General features: G+C 35.1%; 1 protein-coding gene across 5 annotated transcripts; it reads right to left on the bottom strand.

Annotated features, from left to right (window-relative positions):
* Positions 1-91: 91 nt before the first annotated feature.
* Positions 92-23,960, bottom strand: LOC129452617 (uncharacterized). Of its 5 annotated transcripts, XM_073861411.1 has the most exons (12): positions 23,736-23,960; positions 8,167-8,505; positions 7,630-7,914; positions 7,432-7,551; positions 7,196-7,234; positions 6,747-6,785; positions 6,623-6,664; positions 4,805-4,843; positions 4,685-4,720; positions 4,557-4,595; positions 4,055-4,392; positions 92-3,546 (listed from the first exon to the last, which is right to left on the bottom strand). In XM_073861411.1, the coding sequence occupies exons 1-12, from the start codon at positions 23,857-23,859 to the stop codon at positions 3,484-3,486; spliced, it is 1,503 nt and encodes a 500-aa protein (XP_073717512.1). In that variant the 5' UTR covers positions 23,860-23,960; the 3' UTR covers positions 92-3,483. The 5 variants fall into 5 exon arrangements, with proteins under 5 accessions (XP_073717512.1, XP_073717513.1, XP_073717514.1 ...); XM_073861412.1 differs by lacking the exon at positions 4,805-4,843; XM_073861413.1 differs by lacking the exon at positions 6,747-6,785.

The following is a 23,960-nucleotide window of genomic DNA, read 5'->3' as shown; positions in this document are numbered from 1 at the left end:
ATCATTAATAAGTAGTTTTATATAATCTGTGTGGTGGGTAGTAAAAGGCAAACTACATGCATAAAAATTAGATTTTTTTATTTTCATGCAAGTTAAGTCTAAAATCCCAATTCGACAAAAAGCAATAGCACACTATAAACATGAATATAAAACACCAGTGCATTGTCGTAGCATATTTGCATACTAAAAATACATTTCTCAATGTTAAACATGAACAGCTTGAATTCATTTGGAACTATAAACCTCATCTCATATGGCTTTGGAAATTGTAAAAACCAAATATTGTAATTATAAATTAAGGCACATACGAATGCATGTACACCATCTGAGTTGTTTGTAGAATTAAGAAAATACTGTAATTGTTAACATGATATACAGTTACATTTTATACACATATTTTCCATTGTGAATAATTCAAATTACAGTTTAGACAACAACTCTACAAGAAATGAAAACATTATATAAAATGTTTTGAAGGCAGATAATGAGCAAACATTTTGACACAATTTCGGTCAGGTCTTCTGTAACATTGTTTTTCCTGAGTTGTTTATGAATTCTTGTAGAAATTTATTTTTTAATGCCCCCCTGTAAAAATTTGTTCCAGTCTTCAGCAAATGTGAGTCATGTGAAACCGTACCACACACAGTTATCATGCCTTTTATATTCTTAAGACAAGAAAAATCAATTAACAAAGCTAATGGTAAAGCTTCCAAATGGGAAGTACGGTTGTATAGTGTCAATACTGGCGCATATTGAAATTATTTTAAAAAAGCATGATTTACACATTGGATAACTTAATGTGTAAAAACTGGCTAGTCTATGTTTCCCTTTCATAAGTACCAATGTAGTGTAAAAACAAAATCACATTGTTGCTTGGATTACACTCACAGCTTTACAATTTATTATAGCTATTTCATTCTTCTTATCGGGGTGCTTGGTCCCTTCATAGCTTCTTGTAGCTGCATTTAAAATGAATTATTGCAGCACTAAAATTATTCACATTAATCATGTCACATAATGACCACAAACAAGTGTTGATTGTGTCATTACTTTCTAAAACACACTTTGACTTAAAATCGAAATTTACGACCTGTTTGTACACAGCAAAATCCCCAGTGTTAAATTAACACTGCTCGGTGTTTATATAATCCACACCAAGATTGGTGTTAAAAAAACACTCAATCAGTGTTAAAGTTAATAAGATAATGAAGTGATTGAGTCATTAGTAGTGAACACCTGCTGGTCATTCCGTGTCAAATCAACTCAATTTTGGAATTGTTCCTGTCTTAAATTTTTTATTTTGTTGACTCTTTTTCTGTAGAAAGTAATACTAAAATGAGGAAGAAGGCCAAATTATTAAATGCAATAGATGAAATCCCCATAGTTAAATGAACAATATCATCATCTCTGTTTGAAAACTAAAATTACAACTTGCTTGCAGAGTTACATGGATGATAGGTTTAACTTCTAAAGAACTGCTGAAAATCTGGTTAATAAAGTAAGTCACCATTGCTCCGTTTAGTGTTTCCTTTAGTTGGGTACCTGGGTCTTGAAGTTTAGTGTTAGTTTTCTTCTGCTAATTGTGGCAGTGTGTTTATAAAACACATCTGTTAAAGCAGAGGAAGATGAGAGAAATGAAGTCTGTAACTGTTACTGTGTTAATTATTATGAAAGTGTAAGTCTTGGGATTCAATGATATCATAAAAAAGTAATCACTGATTATAAGTGTTTATTTATGTTCTGCCAACCCTGTGAAGCTCCCATGAAATCCAGCAGTGCTGTAAAAGTCCACATACCCTGAAGAGTTAAATATTGTTTACCCAAATCTAATCTGTGGTGTTAGTCAGACACACTGAGACATCAACAATCAGCCTATAAAACACAATCATGGTGACAATCAACAACAAAACGGCATGCCGCAATGCATGCTGGGTACCAGGATTGTAGAAAACTCATTCATAAATCCCATCATGCATTGCAACATGACAAAAATTTTGCAACTTTCTTACCATTAACTGTCACCATTGTTGAGATTTGTTTCAGAAATCATGAAGTCTCTCTTAAGCAAAAAACAACAACAACAAAACACACTAAAGCATGACGGCAGTTTTATTCAATACAATGTCGTTTGCATAGAGCTTTTTATATGCCTGTTTCTTCATATTTAATTTGTGATCAAATGTTTCAATGATTTGTAGAGTAGAATATAATAATAATAATCATTCTGAGAATGTCTGGAAGGGCTTCCCTCTACATGAAGCAATGAGCAAGCGGTCTTACTAAAACATTGTTGCTATTGCTAAAAAGGGGAGAGTTAGATGAGTGAAGGTCAAGGGACAAATGCCTAACTAAAGGAAACACTAATCACAGCAATGGTGACTTCAAATGAACTCATAACAAACACAAACTTAAAGGGGACATATTATGAGATTTTTTTTAAGATGAAAACTAAGTCTAAAATAGGTCTGAGCAAAAGTGTGCCGTTTTGGGTGTGTCATTTAAAATGCAAATGAGCGGATGAAGTGCAACCACTGATCACAATGATGGTGGTTTGTTGCAATTGAAACTCAATTGTGCTGTGAAATATTTTATCTCTCTTTTTCTCTCCATACTAAATGGTTGTGCTGTGGTTGGATAGTGCAGATAAAGTGGGCGGTATTACCTTATTCTGACATCACAATAAGGGCCAAATTACAATGACCTATTTTTTCACATGCTTGCAGAAAATGGTTTACCAAAACTAAGTTATTGGGTTGATCTTCTTAACATTTTCTAGGTTGATAGAAGCACTGGGGACACAATTATAGCACTTAAACATGGAAAAAGTCAGATTTTCATAATATGTCCCCTTTAATGTGATACATTTTGTGATAAATGTCTATTTGACTTGTGAGACATCAGGTCAGAAAGAAGATTTGTCTACTAAATCACACGTGTGGATGCTGGAATAGTTGAGCACTTGTATTTTGTTCTGACAGCTGTTTAGAAGTTAAACTTATCCATTTAGAAAATAACTCTGCACGTGAAAGATTGCAGCTTTTGGAGGCACCCAACAGTATTCATCTATTGCATTTAATAATTTGTCTTTCTTTATTATAACACCGATCTTGGTGTGGATTATATAAACACCAAATAGTGTTGATTTAACACTGGTAGAGTTAATTTAACACTGGGGATTTTCCTGTGTATGAACTTGAGATCTTAAAACCTTGTAACAATAACAGAAAGAGTCAAGTTCCCCATTTAGATATACACTGTAAAACCTGTAAAAAATTTGTAAACCTGTATTTCGGAAACCGAACCGTGCTGGACAACTAATTGCGTCACCTCATACAATGAGGGATATTTTGCACTGCACAAGTGGCTTGACCTATTTGTTCATAGAAATAGTATTCAAGGCACATCTATAAACTGACAATTCCAGAGTCACATCTTTTGTCAAACGATATGAATGTTGCTTACGTGTCCTGTCACTTGCACTGTTTATAAAGTTACCCATATTGTTTTGTCATCAGTGGTATGTATCCTCTGGATTGACACTCTTGCCTGAGAAAAAAGGTTGTAATTTTTGGCTCAATCTGATAAATTAAACTGCACTGTATAGTTCATGTTAGATTGATAATATTAGTTAATATATAAAGAGATAATGCAAAAGTTTGTGCACATCTGATAAAGTAATTACGATAATTTTATGATAAATGTAATTATTAAAAGGTTTTCCATACCTGTGCTTGCCACATAGCCTCATATCACCCAATCAATCTACATGGTATACAAAATCATTGCAACTGAAAAGATACCCAAATCTTTAAACAACCTATTTTCCACATTCGATGTTGCTTCATACAACTCAATACAGCTACACGAAGAATTTTTGTCAGAAAAACATTATATCATATAACGTTGTCTAGAAACAAGATGGCATATCACTACAATCTTTTCTTATAAAGAAAGAGCGTATTATGCAGAATCAGAGGGGTGCACAAACATTTGCATAAAACTTTATATAAATTAAAAACATATTTAAAAGACAATTATTACATTAAATACTTACATGAACAACAACATGGAATATCTTTGTGTTTTTGTCGGAGATCTGCACTTTATAATATCCTGTGTCTTCAGTGTTGAGGTTAGTGATGGTTAGTAATCCAGTCCGATTGTCTAGCTGGAATCTGTCTTTGAATCTATTACTTATTAATTTCTCCCCATTCGTTTTCATCCATTCAGCTATGATCTCAAACTGAACTGTATGGTGACATTCTTTATGTTTAGCAAACTTCCAAAATATCTCATCCTCCTCAGTTATAGCATCATCAGGCTTTAGCATGATAGAGTCTCCCTCTGTCTTATTTATTTTCTTTACTGAATCTTTATGCACACGAATCCCACCTGGAGAACAATCAAGAACATCATACACTGTTATGGAGATTTAATTTACACAATTTCACCTCTAAACTATGTAAATATAAATAGAGTATTATATTTGTAAAACTTTGTAAACATAGTTGTAAATGCTAATTTGTATCATAAGCATTTAATGCACACATTCTTACCACCAGTTGACTGATCACCAGCTTTCTCAGGGTTCGGAGCTGTTTTAACAATAAACACTGATTTAATTCAAAAAAATATTTTGACTTTCTACGCACAGTGAAGAACACACAGTTGTTCAGTAACTTACTGCTTTGTGAGTCTGCTTCCTGATTTGACATTTGACCTGTCAGTAAAACAAACACATCATAATCTGTTGTTAATGCTGATTTGCACAAACAGAGAGAGATTCAGTAGTATAGTATTTTACCATTAGTTGGCTCATCAACTACATCCACCGATATTTGGCCTGTTTTTGCAATAAACACACAATTAACCCTTTCAAATTTCAAATCATGATTCAAACATGAGTTTTGAGCAGTGCAGAGTAATGTAAGCAATTGTTGTTTGTCAATGCTATAACCACAAATGCAGACATGGTTGTATGTTTTAGTAAACATTACCTAACCAAATTGTTAATTGTACACTACATTTGGACACAATTGTCGGAGTTCGCCCCCAGTGGCAGTCGTAATAAAATTTCAGTTTAATCATAAATCTTTGTCAACATGATAGAGAAGCTCATTCCAGTGTAAGAGCCTTTCATCTACGAATATATTTATACTTAATAATTTACTTAACAGTAAAAATATGTGGTCGTTGCCTCATTTGACCCATATGCATAAAAAAGTGCCTGCTGCACACGCATATAAAGGGTTTATGATAAAAGAGAGGCTCAAGTTCACAAATACTCGTAAGACACTAACTTAACACTAAACTCTGATTACACATAAGATTGAGTATCTAACAAACACCAGCATCTCTTTCATCATAAACCCCTTTGAAGCATTTGACGCGCTACACAAATACATGTTTTGATGAGCCTCACTTTGCGCCCTCGAAAAAGAAGTCACCGGCCGCCACTGATAGTAATCAATTGTTTTTAAAGGATTCAAGTGTTACTAATAAAGCTGAACAAAAATGGATTAATACACACAGTGTTTTGATTGGAACGCACTAAAATACATCACTTCCAGTCGGTGTGTCACAAGTGGTGTAGTCGCCCAACTTTTTTTATGCATGCATAGCTCAAATTGCATTAGAAAATTACAAAAATATAATTAATAGTAATTACATTAAGTGAAATGCAGTAGAGCAACAGAGAAATGGATGTTGACTAATAACCCGTGTCTTTAACAACCGTAACTCTGATAAACTCTTGAATTATTAAAGGAAAACAGCACAGTTTTTCAATATTTTACTATGTTCTTACCTCAAATTAGACAAATTAATACATAACTATCTTTTTTCAATTTGCGCACTTAATCTTTGTACAGCGCGTTGTGAATGTGTTAGCATTTAGCCTAGCCCCATTCATTCTTATGGATCCAAACATGGATGAATTTATAAGCCACCAAACATGTTTTCTTTATTTAAAGGGACAATAAGTAGGATTTACCCCCATGTAGTGGTGAAATTGTAATTTGCATTCAAACGAATAGTAGTCTCTAGCGCCTCGCCTTTCCAAATGTGTGTTGCAACTATGGTAGTCATTATGTAATCACTGATCTCCTTGTCCGTTGCAGATAGTTCACGTGTTCTGAATGAAAATGCGTTGTGGAAACGCGTTGTTCGGCTAGTGCTTTTAATCCCCCTCTGCTATTATAGTTTATCAATACGGCGGAACGACATGGATGCCTTCTTGGACTTACCCATTCATTGTAAGTAAAGAGGAGAAATTCTAAGCTTACAAAGAAAAGTCAGATCACTGACAGATGACATTTGACACCAATGAGGACATATTTATGAATAAAGACATTGATTTTGATTAATAAAACACTTAAAACCCTACTTACAGTCCCTTTAAAGACTGTTACATGAGTAGATACACGAGGAAGTATGGTGGCACAAAATAAAATGTTGGTTTGGATCCTAAGGAATGAACTGGGCTAGGCATTGGGACAATATCTTCCCACTTGTTGGCTGATCATCAGTTTCTTCAGGAATCAGAGCTGTTTTAACAATAAACACTGATTTAATTCAATGAAATATATTGCATTTGTATACACATAGTTGTTCACTAACTTACTGCTTTGTAAATCTGCCTCCTGGGTTGACCTTTGACCTGTCACTAAAAACAAACACACATCATAATCTGTTGGTAATGCTGATTTGCACAAACACACAAGAGATTCAGTAGTATCATATTTTACCATTATTTGGCTCATCAACTACATTCACTGATCTCTGACCTGTTTTGCAATAAACACACAATTAATTGCGCACACCGAAATTCAGTTGTACAATATCTTACCATTATTTGGGTTACTAGATCTAATTCAGCAATAGACAGAAAAGAGCACTTATTATCCGATTTACAATTTTACTTTTCCTTTGGTGTGTTAGTGTGTGTTAGTACATGTTAACCATTTGCAAATTTACGAATCCAACTGAAATCTCTTTTCTTGGACTACAACGAACAAGAGGATTGTATGCAAGTTTACTTCTGAAGCCTGTTGACGTGGACACGACGGTCATTATCATAATTCCACCCGCTTATGATCCACAGCCTGTAAGTAGCCTTTGTTTTCATAATTAATGAATCTGCTTGGGTTTTTGGGTGTTTTACAATACAAGTAAAATAGTAAGTACAATATCTTACCATTATTTAGATGGATTAGCTCTTCTTGAGTGGGTTGGTCTGTTTAAAAAAAACACCAATCAGTCATTTTCTTCCCATTACAAGATGTGACCTTTATACAAGTGAAATTTAATTCATATTTGTATAACTCTTTTTTCAATATAAATAGATCTTCTTTACATAAAACTATATGATATTTATTTAAATGTCTTATAATGTTGAGCTATTCTTTTAAAGTATTATATATAAAAACATACCTCTTTGACCTGCTTCACCAGACTTGAAATAGCAGACACCATACACAGCCATAATTATTGCCAGCAAGGCCACAACACAAACAGGTATTACCCAATGATAAATTGGCTGTTTACCAGAAGCTATAAAAGAGAAAGAAAGACATTATTGTAACTGAAACTTAATAGAGAGACTCATAGTAATATCACAGGTAATGTTACCTAAAGGAATGAAGCCACAGACATCAGTGATGTTGAGATGTTGAGTTTGGTTTGTGATGGTATTGTTGAGTACACATCTGTATGTGTTTGTATCCTGATATTCCACCACCAGATGTAGAGAGAGACTGATGTTGAGATCAGACACACTGATGCTGGACAATAAACTGTTTCCTTTGTACCAAGAGAGACTCAAATCTCTCATATTCACTGATGAACACAACAACACACATTTTGAACTTGATGATAATGAAGAGTTTTTGCTGATGACAGGAACAGGTAGAGGAGCTGGAAAACATGAGAAAATAGAAAGTTTTTTTGATAATACATCTAAATGTTTTTCTCACTCTAAGACATCTTGATGCAGGGGTCTGATATGTTCATGGATCTATGACTATCATTCTGTTTGGCATGCTCACATAAGTTTACTGAGTCCAGGCGCTGACATGTGTAATTTTTCTTTCAATCATCTCAGTCAGGCAGTAGTAGAAACACCTCATTTGTAATATAAAAAAACAATATCAACAGTAGCTTACTCACTGACAGTAACTTGGAATTTCCTGGATGTAACCCCAAGACCATGAAACTCTAGAAGATAAAGTCCAGAGTGTTCAGTTCTGATGTCTCTGATGGTAAGAGATCCAGTCTGATTGTTCATCTGTAGTTTGCCTCGAAACATCCCATTATCACCATCATTTAAAGTTATTATACTTGACTCTGTAATCATCTTAGCTATGGGAGTGTATTCTTGAAATATCCAAAGTACCATTTCACCCTGTATTTCAGTAACAGCAGATTCAAGAGTCACAGTTACTCCCTCCATCACTGATAGAGTCACATCAACATTCCTCTGTTCCTGGATCTCTTCATCAAACACTCCTGGAGAACATACGTAGAGTAGTTACTCAATTACAATCTCATTTTCAGTAGATCAGTTAATAGATTTAATACATTTCAACATGTTTAAAAAGGCAGTGCTCACATTGCAGGGCATTTTGTGACGACATGTACAGTACAGTTGTGCTGTTACGTTTACAACACCCCAGCTAGAAATAAAAAGTTCTAAGAACGTTCCCTGAAAGTTCCCAATGTTCCCAAAAACATTCTGCCAACGTTAAAAGTGACTAGTTTTTTTTAAGTTCTAGGAACGTTTCTGTTGTCTAACGTTAGAGTAATGTTACATTTTACCATTTTTAAAGGGGTCATATGATGAAAATGTTAGCATTGCCACTTTGTAGGTTTGAGCAAAAATGTGTCGTTTTGGGTGTGTTTTTTAAAATGCAAATGAGCGGATGAAGTGCAAACACTGATCACAATGATGGTGGTTTATTGTAATTGAAACTCTATTGTGCTGTCAAGTCCAAAAATGTGTCGTTTTGGGTGTGTTTTTTAAAATGCAAATGAGCGGATAAAGTGCAAACACTGATCACAATGATGGTGGTTTGTTGTAGTTCAAACTCAATTGTGCTGTCAAGTCCTTCTTTTCTCTCTCTTTCAGAGTTCAGATTAAGGAGGCGGTATTATTCTAATAAGATATCCTTATGACATCATAATGAAAGCCAAATTTCAATGACCTGTTTTTGCTCACACCTACAAAGTGGCAATGCTGACATTTTCATCATATGACCCCTTTAAAGGGGACATATTATGAAAATCTGACTTTTTCCATGTTTAAGTGCTATAATTGTGTCCCCAGTGCTTCTATCAACCTAGAAAATGTTAAAAAGATCAACCCAATAACTTAGTTTTGGTAAACCATTTTCTGCAAGCATGTGAAAAAATAGGTCATTGTAATTTGGCCCTTATTGTGATGTCAGAATAAGGTAATACCACCCCCTTTATCTGCACTATCCAACCACAGCACAACCATTTAGTATGGAGAGAAAGAGAGAGATAAAATATTTCACAGCACAATTGAGTTTCAATTGCAACAAACCACCATCATTGTGATCAGTGGTTGCACTTCATCCGCTCATTTGCATTTTAAATGACACACCCAAAACGGCACACTTTTGCTCAGACCTAGTTTAAGACTTAGTTTACATCTTAAAAAAAATCTCATAATATGTCCCCTTTAAACGTTATGACAATGTCATGTTTTAATGTTCAAACAATGTTTAAAACAACAGCTGTTTATTATATTGACCCTGTTTAATTGTTATGTAAATGATAGAGAAACATTGCATTTTATTATTTTATAAAACATTATTTCTGAATGTTCAGTAAATATATTGCTGTAGAAAACACAATTCACTTATTAGGTTTAGATGTTGATGTTGAATTTTAAGTCACCCTTATTGTGATTAGTGTTTGTTTTAGTTGGTCTCTTGACACTTGACTTTTTGCCAGCTAATTTTTTTCCCTGGATGTGTTAACTTTGTATTAATACGCCACATTTGTTATGAACATGCAAAGTTAATAGTGTTAATCTGTGGATGTTGGTACATAATGATAAAGATCATCAACTAATTCATTTACTAATCAAAAGTTTATTTTCTGTCAGTAATGTAAATGAGAGCCAGCACTTTCACAGCAGTTTGTCATTAAGGAGTTTTAGAAATTTTGGACAAAAAATATCTGTTGTATAACTAGAATGCACAAACATCAAGAATCAGACTATGAATCTCCACCATGGTGACAAATAAAATTGTTTAAAAAAATCATTATTTATCCATGCTGCAGTGCATGCTGGGAGTCCTGAATGAGATTTGTAATTTGTTAATACCCAGCATGCATTGCAGCATGGAGTTTTTCATTTAATTGTCACCATGATTGAGATTCATACTCTGATTCTTGATGTTTGTGCATCCCAGTTATACAGCACATATTTTTGTCCAAAGTTTCTAAAACTCCTTAATGACAAACTGCTGTGAAAGCACTGGATCTCATTTACATTTTTGACAAAAAATTAACTTTTGATTAGTAAATTAATTAAGTGATGATCTCCACCATTCTGCACCAAGCACCACAGAATCACACTATAAACTTTTCATAACAAACGTGGTACATTAACACAACCAGGAAACAATTAGCAGGCAAAAAGTCAAGTGTCAAGAGTCCAACTAAAACAAACACTACTCACAATAAGGGTGACTTTAAATGAAACAAACATCAACATCTAAACCTAGTAAGTGAATTGAGTTTTCTACAGCAATGTATTTACTGAACATTCACAAATAATGTTTTATAAAATAATAAAATGCAATGTTTCTCTATCATTTACATAACAGTCAAAAGTCAATGTAATAAACAGTTGTTGTTTTGAACATTGTGTGAACGTTGAGACATGACATTGTCATGACGTTTAAAAATGGTACACTGTAAAAAAAATCCGAAGTTTTTACGGAGAAATACTGCACTCTAAAAAAAATCCGTAAAAAAACGGACAAAGTACTGTGTAAATATGAAGGAATTTTCCATATTTATGTTTTACAGGCATTTATCTGTTTTTTTAATAACATTATGGGTGTAATAACCCCTGCTGCAATCTTTCACTTTTGCCTCTCTATCACCATCTCTGTTTGAAACCTAAAATTACAAATTGCAGAGTTATTTTCTAACATGGATGATGTTTAACTTCTAAACAAATGCTGTCAGAACAAGATACAAGTGTTAAACTATTCCAGCATCCACACATGTGATTTAGTAGACAAATCTTCTTTCTGACGTGACGTGTAAGTCAAATGGATATTTACCACAACATTTATCACATTAAATCTACAGTTTGTGTTTGTTTTTGATTCATTTGAAGTCACCACTATGGTGATTAGTGTTTCCTTTAGTTAGGCTTTTGTCCCTTGACCTTCACAGAGCTGACTCTGCTCTTTTAGCATTGCAACAGTGTTATTGCTTGTAACAATTACAACTTGTTTGTTGCTTGAGGAAGGAGAATTTTCTATGATGTCATATAAGCTTAGTTGTTTTTTATGTTATACTGCCTAACATTTAAATATGAAATGATAAAATAAAAATGATGAGCTGAAATGTATAAGAGTGACAGTCTATGCTGATCTACAAACACACTGTATTGAATAAGATTGCTGCAAATGTGTCAGCTGTGGTTTTTGCTTCAGAGATATCAACACTTTGGATACAAATCTCAACAATGGTGAGAGTAAATGTTCAAGGGGACATATTATGAAAATCTGACTTTTTCCATGTTTAAGTGCTATAATTGTGGCCCCAGTGCTTCTATCAACCTAGAAAATGTTAAAAAGATCAACCCAATAATTTAGTTTTGGTAAACCATTTTCTGCAAGCATGTGAAAAAATAGGTCATTGTAATTTGGCCCTTATTGTGATGTCAGAATAAGGTAATACCGCCCCCTTTATCTGCACTATCCAACCACAGCACAACCATTTAGTATGGAGAGAAAAAGAGAGATAAAATATTTCACAGCACAATTGAGTTTCAATTGCAACAAACCACCATCATTGTGATCAGTGGTTGCACTTCATCCGCTCATTTGCATTTTAAATCACACACCCAAAACGGCACACTTTTGCGCAGACCTATTTTAGACTTAGTTTACATCTTAAAAAAATCTCATAATATGTCCCCTTTAAGAAAGAGTGTTCTACAATCCTGGTACCCAGCATGCATTGCGGCATGAAGCTTCGTTGTTGATTGTCACCATCGTTGCGTTTCATAGGCGGATTGAAGTGTCCCTAAAGACTACGGAAAATGTTCTGTAAATCTACGGACAATGTTCTATAAATCTACAGAATGTTCAGTTTTTGAATAAACGGAAATGTCTGTAAACATAACGGAAAAGATACCGGTAATTTTCTGCCAGGACATTATCCGTTTTTTTACGGATTATTTTTTTAGAGTGTGGCAGCTGCACTCTAAAAAAATCCGTAAAAAAACGGACAAAGTACTGTGTAAAAATGAACACTCTAAAAAAATAATCCGTAAAAAAACGGATAATGTCCTGGGAGAAAACTACCGGCACTTATTCCGTTATGTTTACAGACACTTCCGTTTTTTCAACAACTGAACATTCTGTAGATTTATAGAACACTGTCCGTAGATTTACAGAACATTTTCCGTAACCTTTAGGGACACTTTAATCGAAACGCAACAATGGTGACAATCAAGCACGTAGGAGTTTTCCTTACTCAAACATGTTCTGAGGGCAGAAAGAATGTGATTGGTTCACAAAAACGACCAATCAAAATGCTCGTTACTGGTTTAAGCCCTCAGCGGAGCCTCCAAGGCAGCTTCTGCAGTGAAGCAGTTCGAGCTCACCGTTGATCAGATGAGTAGCGCAGATATGGTAAGATAGGAATGAGACTGTTTTTGAATTCAGCTCGAAACGTTTCGAGAATTTAAGTGACGCGTTTTCGTGCCAGTTTCACGTATTGGTTACTCAATTGTTTTTCCTATTTTCTTACCATTGTCGATTGGGATTGGGGTTAGAACAACTTTCTGTTACATAAAATGACATCCTCACCCTAACCCAACTCTAACCCCAACTCCAAGCAAGAATAATTTAATTTTCTGACAAATAAATGTATAAACAATGTCATTTTAACCCAAACCCAACTTTATCCTCGCGCGAGAAAAGTTTAAAAATGTGACGAAAACCACAAATCTAACCCCAATCCCAATCGACAATGGTTTGAAAAAAGGAAAAAAAATTGAGTAACCAATCCGTAAAACTGGCACGAAAAAGAAAGTCGTGCCACGGACACGTGAAAACGCGTCACTGAAATACTCGAAACGTTTCGAGCTGAATTCAAAAACAGTCTCATTCCTATCTTACCATATCTGCGCTACTCATCTGATCAACGGTGAGCTCAAACTGCTTCACTGCAGAAGCTGCCTTGGAGGCTCCGCTGAGGGCTTAAACCAGTAACGAGCATTTTGATTGGTCGTTTTTGTGAACCAATCACATTCTTTCTGCCCTCAGAACATGTTTGAGTAAGGAAAACTCCTATCTACGACAATCAACAACAAAGCTTCATGCTGCAATGCATGCTGGGTACCAGGATTGTAGAAAACTCTCTTAACATTTACTCTCACCATTGTTGACATTTGTATCCAAAGTGTTGATGTCTCTGAAGCAAAAAACACAGCTGATGCATTTGCAGCAATCTTTTTCAATACAGTGTGCTTTTAGATCAGCACAGAGTGTCACTCTTACACATTCCAGTTCATTATTTTTATTTTATCATTTCATATTTAAATGTTAGGCAGCAAAACATAAAAACAACCAAGCTTAGATGACAATGCAGACATCTCTCCTTCCTCAAACAACAAACAGTTTGCAACTGCTAAAAGCAAAAACACTATTGCAATGCTAAAAGAGCAGAGTCAGTTCTGGAAGGTCAAGGGACAAAAGCCTAACTAAAGGGAACACTAATCACCATAGTGGTGACTTCAAATGAATCTAAAACAAACACAAACTGTAGATTTAATGTGATAAATGTTGTGGTAAATATCCATTTGACTTACACGTCACATCAAAAAGAAGATTTGTCTACTAAATCACATATAGTTGAACACTTGTATCTTGTTCTGACAGCATTTGTTTAGAAGTTAAACATCATCCATGTTAGACAATAACTCTGCAAGCAAGTTGTAATTTTAGGTTTCAAACAGAGATGGTGATAGAGAGGCAAAAGTGAAAGATTGCAGCAGGGGTTATTGTACCCATAATGCAACATGTTATTAAAAAAACGGATAAATGCCAGTAAACATAAATACGGAAAATTCCTTCATATTTACACAGTACTTTGTCCGTTTTTTACGGATATTTTTTAGAGTGAAGGAATTTTCCGTATTTATGTTTTACACACTCTAAAAAAATAATCCGTAAAAAAACGGATAATGTCCTGGCAGAAAATTACCGGTACCTTTTCCGTTATGTTTACAGACATTTCCGTTTCTTCAAAAACTGAACATTCTGTAGATTTATAGAACACTGTCCGTAGATTTACAGAACATTTTCCGTAACCTTTAGGGACACTTCAATCTGCCTATGAAACGCAACAATGGTGACAATCGACAACAAAGCTTCATGTCGCAATGCATGCTGGGTACCAGGATTGTAGAAAACTCTTTCTTAACATTTACTCTCACCATTGTTGAGATTTGTATCCAAAGTGATGATGTCTCTGAAGCAAAAACCACAGCTAACAAATTTGCAGCCATCTTATTCAATACGTGTATGTGTTTTTGGATCAGCATAGAGTGTCACTCTTACACATTTCAGTTCTTTATTCTTATTTTATTATTTCATATTTAAATGTAAGGCAGCACAACATAAAAACAACCAAGATTATATGACATCATAGACAATTCTCCTTCCTCAAACAACAAACAAGTTGTAATTGCTACAAGCAATAACACTATTGCAATGCTGAAAGAGCAGAGTCAGTTCTGTGAAGGTAAAGGGACAAAAGCCTAACTAAAGGGAACACTAATCACCATAGTGGTGACTTCAAATGAATCTAAAACAAACACAAACTGGAGATTTAATGTGATAAATGTTGTGGTAAATATCCATTTGACTTACACATCACGTCAGAAAGAAGATTTGTCTACTAAATCACGTGTGTCGATGCTGGAATAGTTTAAGACTTGTATCTTGTTCTGACAGCATTTGTTTAGAAGTTAAACATCATCCATGTTAGAAAATAACTCTGCAAGCAAGTTGTAATTTTAGGTTTCAAACAGAGATGGTGATAGAGAGGCAAAAGTGAAAGATTGCAGCAGGGGTTATTGCACCCATAATGCAACATGTTATTAAAAAAAAAACGGATAAATGCCTGTAAAACATAAATACGGAAAATTCCTTCATATTTACACAGTACTTTGTCCGTTTTTTTACGGATTTTTTTTAGAGTGCAGGCATTTATCCGTTTTTTTTTTAATAACATGTTGCATTATGGGTGCAATAACCCCTGCTGCAATCTTTCACTTTTGCCTCTCTATCACCATCTCTGTTTGAAACCTAAAATTACAACTTGCTTGCAGAGTTATTTTCTAACATGGATGATGTTTAACTTCTAAACAAATGCTGTCAGAACAAGATACAAGTGTTCAACTATTCCAGCATCGACACAAGTGATTTAGTAGACAAATCTTCTTTCTGACGTGACGTGTAAGTCAAATGGATATTTACCACAACATTTATCACATTAAATCTCCAGTTTGTGTTTGTTTTAGTTCATTTGAAGTCACCACTATGATGATTAGTGTTCCCTTTAGTTAGGCTTTTGTCCCGTGACCTTCACAGAACTGACTCTGCTCTATTAACATTGCAACAGTGTTTTTGCTTGTAGCAATTACAACTTGTTTGTTGCTTGAGGAAGGAGAATTGTCTATGATGTCAAACAAGCTTGGTTGTTTTTATGTTTTGCTGCCTAACATTTCAATATAAAATGATAAAATAAGAATAAAGAACAGAAATGTATAAGAGTGACACTCTATGCTGATCTAAAAACATCCTGTATTGAATAAAATTACTGCAAATTTGTCAGTGCGGTTTTTGCTTCAAAGATATCAACACTTTGGATACAAATCTCAACAATGGTGAGAGTAAATGTTAAGAGAGTTTTCTACAATGCTGGTACCCAGCATGCATTGCGGCATGAAGCTTTGTTGTTGATTGTCACCATTGTTGTGTTTCATAGGCAGATTGAAGTGTCCCTAAAGGCTACGGAAAATGTCCTGTAAATCTACGGACGTTTCTCTGTAAATCTACAGAATGTTCAGTTTTTGAATAAACAGAAATTCTGTAAACATAACGGAAAAAGTACCGGTAATTTTCTGCCAGGACATTATCTGTTTTTTTTACGGATTATTTTTTTAGAGTGTAGGTTTAAGCAAAAATGTGTCGTTTTGGGTGTGTTTTTTAAAATGCAAATGAGCGGATGAAGTGCAAACACTGATCACATTGATGGTGGTTTGTTGTAATTCAAACTCAATTGTGTTTTCAAGTCCTTCTTTTCTCTCTCTTTCTCTCTGCACTAAATAGCAGTGCAGTGGTTGGATAGTGCAGATTAAGGGGGCGGTATTATTCTAATAAGATATCCTTATGACATCATAATGAAAGCCAAATTTCAATGACCTGTTTTTGCTCACACCTACAAAGTGGCAATGCTAACATTTTCATGGAATGGCCCCTTTAAACACAAACACCATTAACATCTACACTTATTACAAACCAGTTTGACTTTATTTGGTTTGTTTGAAGTCACCATTATGGAGATCATTGTTTCCTTAAATGGGGCACTTGGCTCGTAGGTCTTTGGGTCAAGCTTTCTCTGACTGTTTGAATAATGTGTCAATACACAAAAGCTATGGTCTAAGAAGCTGAAATAATGTAATAAATCAAGTAATATTGAGTAGAGTTTTCAAGATGATCTAGTCATCTTAAAGTTTACCAAGCAGGTGTTCTCAAAAAAACTCTAAATATGAACATAAATTTTTTTCTCTTCCCCATACAAATGTTTTCTTGTAGGACGATGTTACAGAGTGGCAATGCATTTAGATAATTAGACTTAAAAACAGTAAAAATTATGTCAGACAATTCCGTGACTAAACAAAATCAGTCTAGAAATCAAGAATCAGCATACAAATCACAACAACGGTGACCCAAAACATGAAAGCTGCATGCTGCAATGCATGCTGGGTATTACCATAGTACAAACTTATAGCATGCATTGCACTTAATCTGAATTAGTTTTTTGATGGTCACCACTATTGAGATTTGTAGGTTGAATCTTGATATGAATATGAAGTGTCAAAAAACTTTTTTAACCAGTCCCTACACCATTACTTTACAAAACTCTTTCTAGCCCAACAGCTATGTTTGCAGAAGACCACAAGACCAGACATTAAACCATTTCTATTTTACTATAACTACAATAACTAAAGTCAATCACAACTTTCATGTGGATAAATCAAACCTCTTAAAGGGGTCATATTATGACATATTTTTAAGATGTAAAATAAATCTTTGCTGTCCCCAGAGTGTGTATGTGAAGTTTTAGCTCAAAATACTCCACAGCTAATTTATTATAGCATGTAAAAATTGATAATTTGTAGGTCTGAGCAAAAGTGAGCCGTTTTTGGGTGTGTTGTTTAAAATGCAAATGAGCGGATGAAGTGCAAACACTGATCACAATGATGGTGATTTGTTGTAATTGAAACTCAATTGTGCTGTCAAGTACTTTTTCCTTTCTCTCTTTCTCTCTGCACTATGGCAGTGCTGTGGTTGGATATTGCAGATAAAGGGGGCGGTATTATTGTAATTCGCCTTACTACCTACCTACCTCACAAAACAGGCAAAATCTGAACGACCAAATTTTTCACACGCTTGCAGAAAATGGCTTACCCAAACAAAGTTACTGGGTTAATCTTGATTACATTTTCTAGGTTGATAGAAGCACTGCAGACCCAATTACAGTACTTAAAAATGGAAAAAGTCTGATTTTCACACTATGACCCCTTTAAAAGCAAAAAACTGTTGGAGCATTGTTTTTACAAACCCTTTCATTGTCAATAAGTGCTCTGTGTAACCCACTAACACAATTGACAAAAAGAAAAAGGAAGTAATTAACCATTGAGGCTCAAGACCCCAACTAAAACAACCACTGATCACCATAATGGTGACTTCAAACACAACATTTTTGATAAATCATCATCTAACCCACTACTAATTCTCAATAAGAGATTATGTAAATGTATGACAGAAATAAGTCAAACTGGTTTGTAATAAGTGTAGATGTTAATGGTGTTTGTGTTTAATTCTCCTATGGGGAGATCTTGTCTCATTTTGTCTGTAGTTCAGTTGTACTTGTGTTTTGACTGCTCTCTATTTCATCATTAAAGGGGTCATATGATGAAAATGTTAGCATTGCCACTTTGTAGGTGTGAGCAAAAACAGGTCATTGAAATTTGGCTTTCATTATGATGTCATAAGGATATCTTATTAGAATAATACCGCCTCCTTAATCTGAACTCTGAAAGAGAGAGAAAAGAAGGACTTGACAGCACAATTGAGTTTGAATTACAACAAACCACCATCATTGTGATCAGTGTTTGAACTTTATCCGCTCATTTGCATTTTAAAAAACACACCCAAAACGACACATTTTTGGACTTGACAGCACAATTGAGTTTGAATTACAACAAACCACCATCATTGTGATCAGTGTTTGCACTTCATCCGCTCATTTGCATTTTAAAAAACACACCCAAAACGACACATTTTTGCTCAAACCTACAAAGTGGCAATGCTAACATTTTCATCATATGACCCCTTTAATGTTCATTCATCATGTCATTATTTAAAGGGGACATATTATGAGATTTTTTTAAGATGTAAACTTAATCTTAATCAAGGGTCTGAGCAAAAGTGTGCCGTTTTGGGTGTGTCATCCAAAATGCAAATGAGCGGATGAAGTGCAAACACTGATCACAATGATGGTGGTTTGTTGCAATTGAAACTCTATTGTGCTATGAATTATTCTCTCTCTCTCTCTTTCTCTCTGTACTAAATGGTTGTGCTGTGGTTGGATAGTGCAGATAAAGGGGGCGGTATTACCTTATTCTGACATCACAATAAGGGCCAAATTACAATGACCTATTTTTTCACATGCTTGCAGAAAATAGTTACCAAAACTAAGTTAGTGGGTTGATCTTTTTCACATTTTCTAGGTTGATAGAAGCACTGGGGACACAATTATAGCACTTAAAGGGGACATATTATGAGATTTTTTTTAAGATGTAAACTAAGTCTAAAATAGGTCTGAGCAAAAGTGTGCCATTTTGGGTGTGTCATTTAAAATGCAAATGAGCGGATGAAGTGCAACCACTGATCACAATGATGGTGGTTTGTTGCAATTGAAACTCAATTGTGCTGTGAAATATTTTATCTCTCTCTTTCTCTCCATACTAAATGGTTGTGCTGTGGTTGGATAATGCAGATAAAGTGGGCGGTATTACCTTATTCTGACATCACAATAAGGGCCAAATTACAATGACCTATTTTTCACATGCTTGCAGAAAATGGTTTACCAAAACTAAGTTATTGGGTTGATCTTTTTAAAGGGGTCATATGATGAAAATGTTAGCATTGCCACTTTGTAGGTTTGAGCAAAAATGTGTCGTTTTGGGTGTGTTTTTTAAAATGCAAATGAGTGGATGAAGTGCAAACACTGATCACAATGATGGTGGTTTGTTGTAATTCAAACTCTATTGTGCTGTCAAGTCCTTCTTTTCTCTCTCTTTCTCTCTGCACTAAACGGCAGTGCAGTGGTTGGAGAGTTCAGATTAAGGAGGCGGTATTATTCTAATAAGATATCCTTATGACATCATAATGTAAGCCAAATTTCAATGACCTGTTTTTGCTCACACCTACAAAGTGGCAATGCTAACATTTTCATCATATGACCCCTTTAACATTTTCTAGGTTGATAGAAGCACTGGGGACACAATTATAGCACTTAAACATGGAAAAAGTCAGATTTTCATAATATGTCCCCTTTAAGTGTCACTTTTTAACTCTGTAAAATGGACTCATGTAGACACTGAGCGATTTAATAACTTACCCTGATGTTGTTTTGTATTTGTTTGTATGATACAATCTTTGTGTATGACCACTGTCTCTTTTTAAATTGTTGTCAAATAATTAGAAAACAATCTGTAGTAATTTCACAACAAACTTTGTTTCTTTGTGCAGCTGTCTGCATCACCTGGATTATAGTGGTTTTCTGCATATATTAAAACATGAACAAAATTATTCTAATCAATGAAACACAAAAAGTTGTTTACATGTTCATATATTTTTAAGGTGGTTTTCCGGCAATCACATCCGCACCTCACCATCAAAAGACAAGAGTTTCCAAACAGTTAATAAACCAAAGAAATTCTTTATACAGGTAAGATTTGTAAAATTTACAAAAGTTCGCTGTAATGCATACAACTGTGGTGTTGTTGTTTTTACGGACAGAATTGTTGTTGTAACCACAGCTGCCAGTATTTCTCTGTAAAAACTACGGATTTTTTTTTACAGTGTAAAATGTAACATTCCTCTAACTTTCAGACAACACAGAAACGTTCTTAGAACTTAAAAAGACTGGACACTTTTAACGTTGGCAGAATGTTTTTGGGAACATGGGAACTTTCAGGGAACGTTCTTAGAACTTTTTATTTCTAGCTGGGACCCTCCAGAATCCATCAATTTTTACTATTTAAGATAACGACGGGTCATATAAATCACAGTTTGTTATTAGTTTAGTAGCCCCCTACTGAAAAATCCAAGCATAAGCTGATAAGTGGTTTTAGCTGGTTTACCAGCTTGGTTTTAGCTGGTTTTGCTGGTGTAGCAAGCTGGTCTAGCTGTGTGTTGGTCACTTTTTAAGCTGGTCTAGCTTTGTTTTGATCATTTTAAGCTGGTCTATTTTGGTGACCTGGACTAGCTGGACTTAGCTGGTCAGGCTGGAAGACCAGCTGACCTACCAGCTTGACCAGCTTTGCCAGGCTGGGAGGACCAGCTTAAACCAGCTACCAAAACTTTTAAACACGGCTGAAAACGCCTGGACAATGCCGAATGCTAGCTGTTATTTCAGCTGAGTCCCAGCTTTCTTCAGCTGGGCGCTTTGGTAGCTGTGGTAATGCCCCGCCCCTCCTCCACTGTAATTTGACGGCCGTGTGAGAACTGACATTAGGCTTGTTCGACTTCACGCGTCGCCGCAAGAATCGACAGCCGGATGACGTCAAAGTATCGCGAGAGCGAGATGAAATATGATTTTTGAAATCATTCTGGCGGTACTATGACGTCATGCGGCTGTCGGTTCTTGCGGCGCCGCATGAAGTCGAACAACCCTATTGACGAGCAGAGCTTTATCCCAAAGTTGAAACTCTTTCAACTCTCTACGTTCAGCGCCGATCGCGGAAAAAAACGCTAGTTGCTGGCTTATTTGAAAAACGCAGAGCTTCCATTTGAAACAATTGAACATGCGCAGGCCGTGGGCGTAAAAGCTTGGTGTGCACGCCCCAAATCAGTTAAAGCCAGCTACCAGCTGGTCTAGGGGCTACTGCCCAGAAAAATCTATATTAGGAGGCAGCTGTAAACCTTAACACAATGATTGGTGTAAATTTATGTTTAAAGATCTTTTTTATTTGCCATTGCTCTTCAGAAGCTATTTACAAGGATATTTACCGGAAGACAAAATGTTATGTAACCAATGTCCCAGCTAGAAATAAAAAGTTCTAAGAACGTTCCCTGAAAGTTCCCGAATGTTCCCAAAAACACCCTGCCAACGTCAAAAGCGGCTAGTTTTTTTTAAGTTCTAGGAACGTTTCTGTTGTCTGAACGTTAGAGTAATGTTACATTTTACCATTTTTAAACGTTATGACAATGTCATGTTTCAATGTTCACACAATGTTCAAAACAACAACCGCCCATTCCATTGACCTGTTTGATTGCTATGCAAATGACAGAGAAACATTGCACCCTACTACCTTATAAAACATTATTTCTGAATGTTCAGTAAATACATTGCTGTAGAAAACTCAATTCACTTACTAGGTTTAGATGTTGATGTTTCATTTTAAGTCACCCTTATTGTGATTCGTGTTTGTTTTAGTTGGTCTCTTGACACTTGACTTTTTGCCTACTAGTTTTTTCCTGGTTGTGTTAACTTTGTGGTAATGCACCACATTTGTTATGAAAAGTTATTAGTGTATTTCTGTGGCTGTTGGTACACAATGGCAAAGATCATCACCTAGTTCATTTACTAATCAAAAGTTTATTTTCTGCCAATATTGTTTATTAGATCCAACTCTTTCACGGCAGTTTGTCATTAAGGAGTTTTAGAAACTTTGGATAAAAAATATCCGCTGTATAGTTGGGATGCCCAAACATCAAGAATCAGACTATGAATCTCAACCATGGTGACAATTAAATTGTTAAAAAAAATCCTTATTTATCCATGCTGCAGTGCATGCTGGGAGTCCTGAATGAGGTTTGTAATTTGTTAATACCCAGCATGCATTGCAGCATGAAGTTTTTCATTTAATTGTCACCATGATTGAGATTCATAGTCTGATTCTTGATGTTTGTGCATCCCAGTTATACAGCAGATATTTTTTGTCCAAAGTTTCTAAAACTCCTTAATGACAAAATGCTGGGAAATTGCTGGATCTCATTTACATTTTTGACAGAAAATAAAGTTTTGATTTGTAAATGAATTAGGTGATGATCTTTACCATTATGTACCAACAACCACAGAATAACACTATTAACTTGGCATGTTCATAACAAATGTGGTGCATAAACACAAAGTTAACACAACCAGGAAAAAACTAGCAAGCAAAAAGTCAAGTGTCAAGAGACCAACTAAAACAAACACTAATCACAATAAGGGTGACTTAAAATGAAACAAACATCAACATCTAAACCTAGTAAGTGAATTGAGTTTTCTACAGCAATATATTTACTGCATACAGAAATAATGTTTTATAAAATAATAAAATGCAATGTTTCTCTATCATTTACATAACAATTAAACAAGTCAATATAATAAACAGCTGTTGTTTTAAACATTGTTTGAACATTAAAACATGACATTGTCATAACGTTTAAAAATGGTAAAATGTAACATTACTCTAACGTTCAGACAACAGAAACGTTCCTAGAACTTTAAAAAAACTAGCCGCTTTTAACGTTGGCAGAATGTTTTTGGGAACATTCGGGAACTTTCAGGGAACGCTCCCAGAACTTTTCATTTCTAGCTGGGGTATTGGGCGTTTCTCAATCGAAAGGCTGCAGGCTCCCGAGGTCCAATGCAGGCTGCACGTCAACAAGTCTGGTTTATTTAAGTTAAGCATTACATTCGCAAGTAATACGCATATTACAACAATCAACGATTAACTAAAAATATATGTCAATTTAATTATTGTTAATATTCTGAAATAAGACGTAGCCTACAAATGCGTCCTCCGATTTGAGAAACGACATTGTGTTGCCATTCCTGTCTACAGTTGGCACCAAAAAACATGTTTACTACAATGGTAACCACAAAAGCCATTTCTTAATGGTTAAGCTTCATAAGGTAATTCTGTGAAAACGAAAGTAAGCGCTTCTTACCTTTCTTAAACAGCAAAAGCAAAACGTAGAAAAATGAATTCTTCATACTGATGTAACGTTGGAAGAAAATCCAAGTATATAAATTAAAGTTAGTGTCTCCGTGTTGATAAGGGCGTCGTGTCATCCCAAGACTTCACCCGGCGTTGCGCAGAGGCACGGCGTGCAGTATGAGGTCAAAGTACGGGGAGAAAGGGAGAAAACTTCACCACAAAGTGAAAGTGTTAC

Source organism: Misgurnus anguillicaudatus, chromosome 23, assembly GCF_027580225.2.
Source record: "Misgurnus anguillicaudatus chromosome 23, ASM2758022v2, whole genome shotgun sequence".
NCBI lineage: Eukaryota > Metazoa > Chordata > Actinopteri > Cypriniformes > Cobitidae > Misgurnus > Misgurnus anguillicaudatus.
The sequence above is the reverse complement of the archived record's forward strand: the minus strand, read 5'-3'. Positions and strand labels throughout refer to the sequence as shown.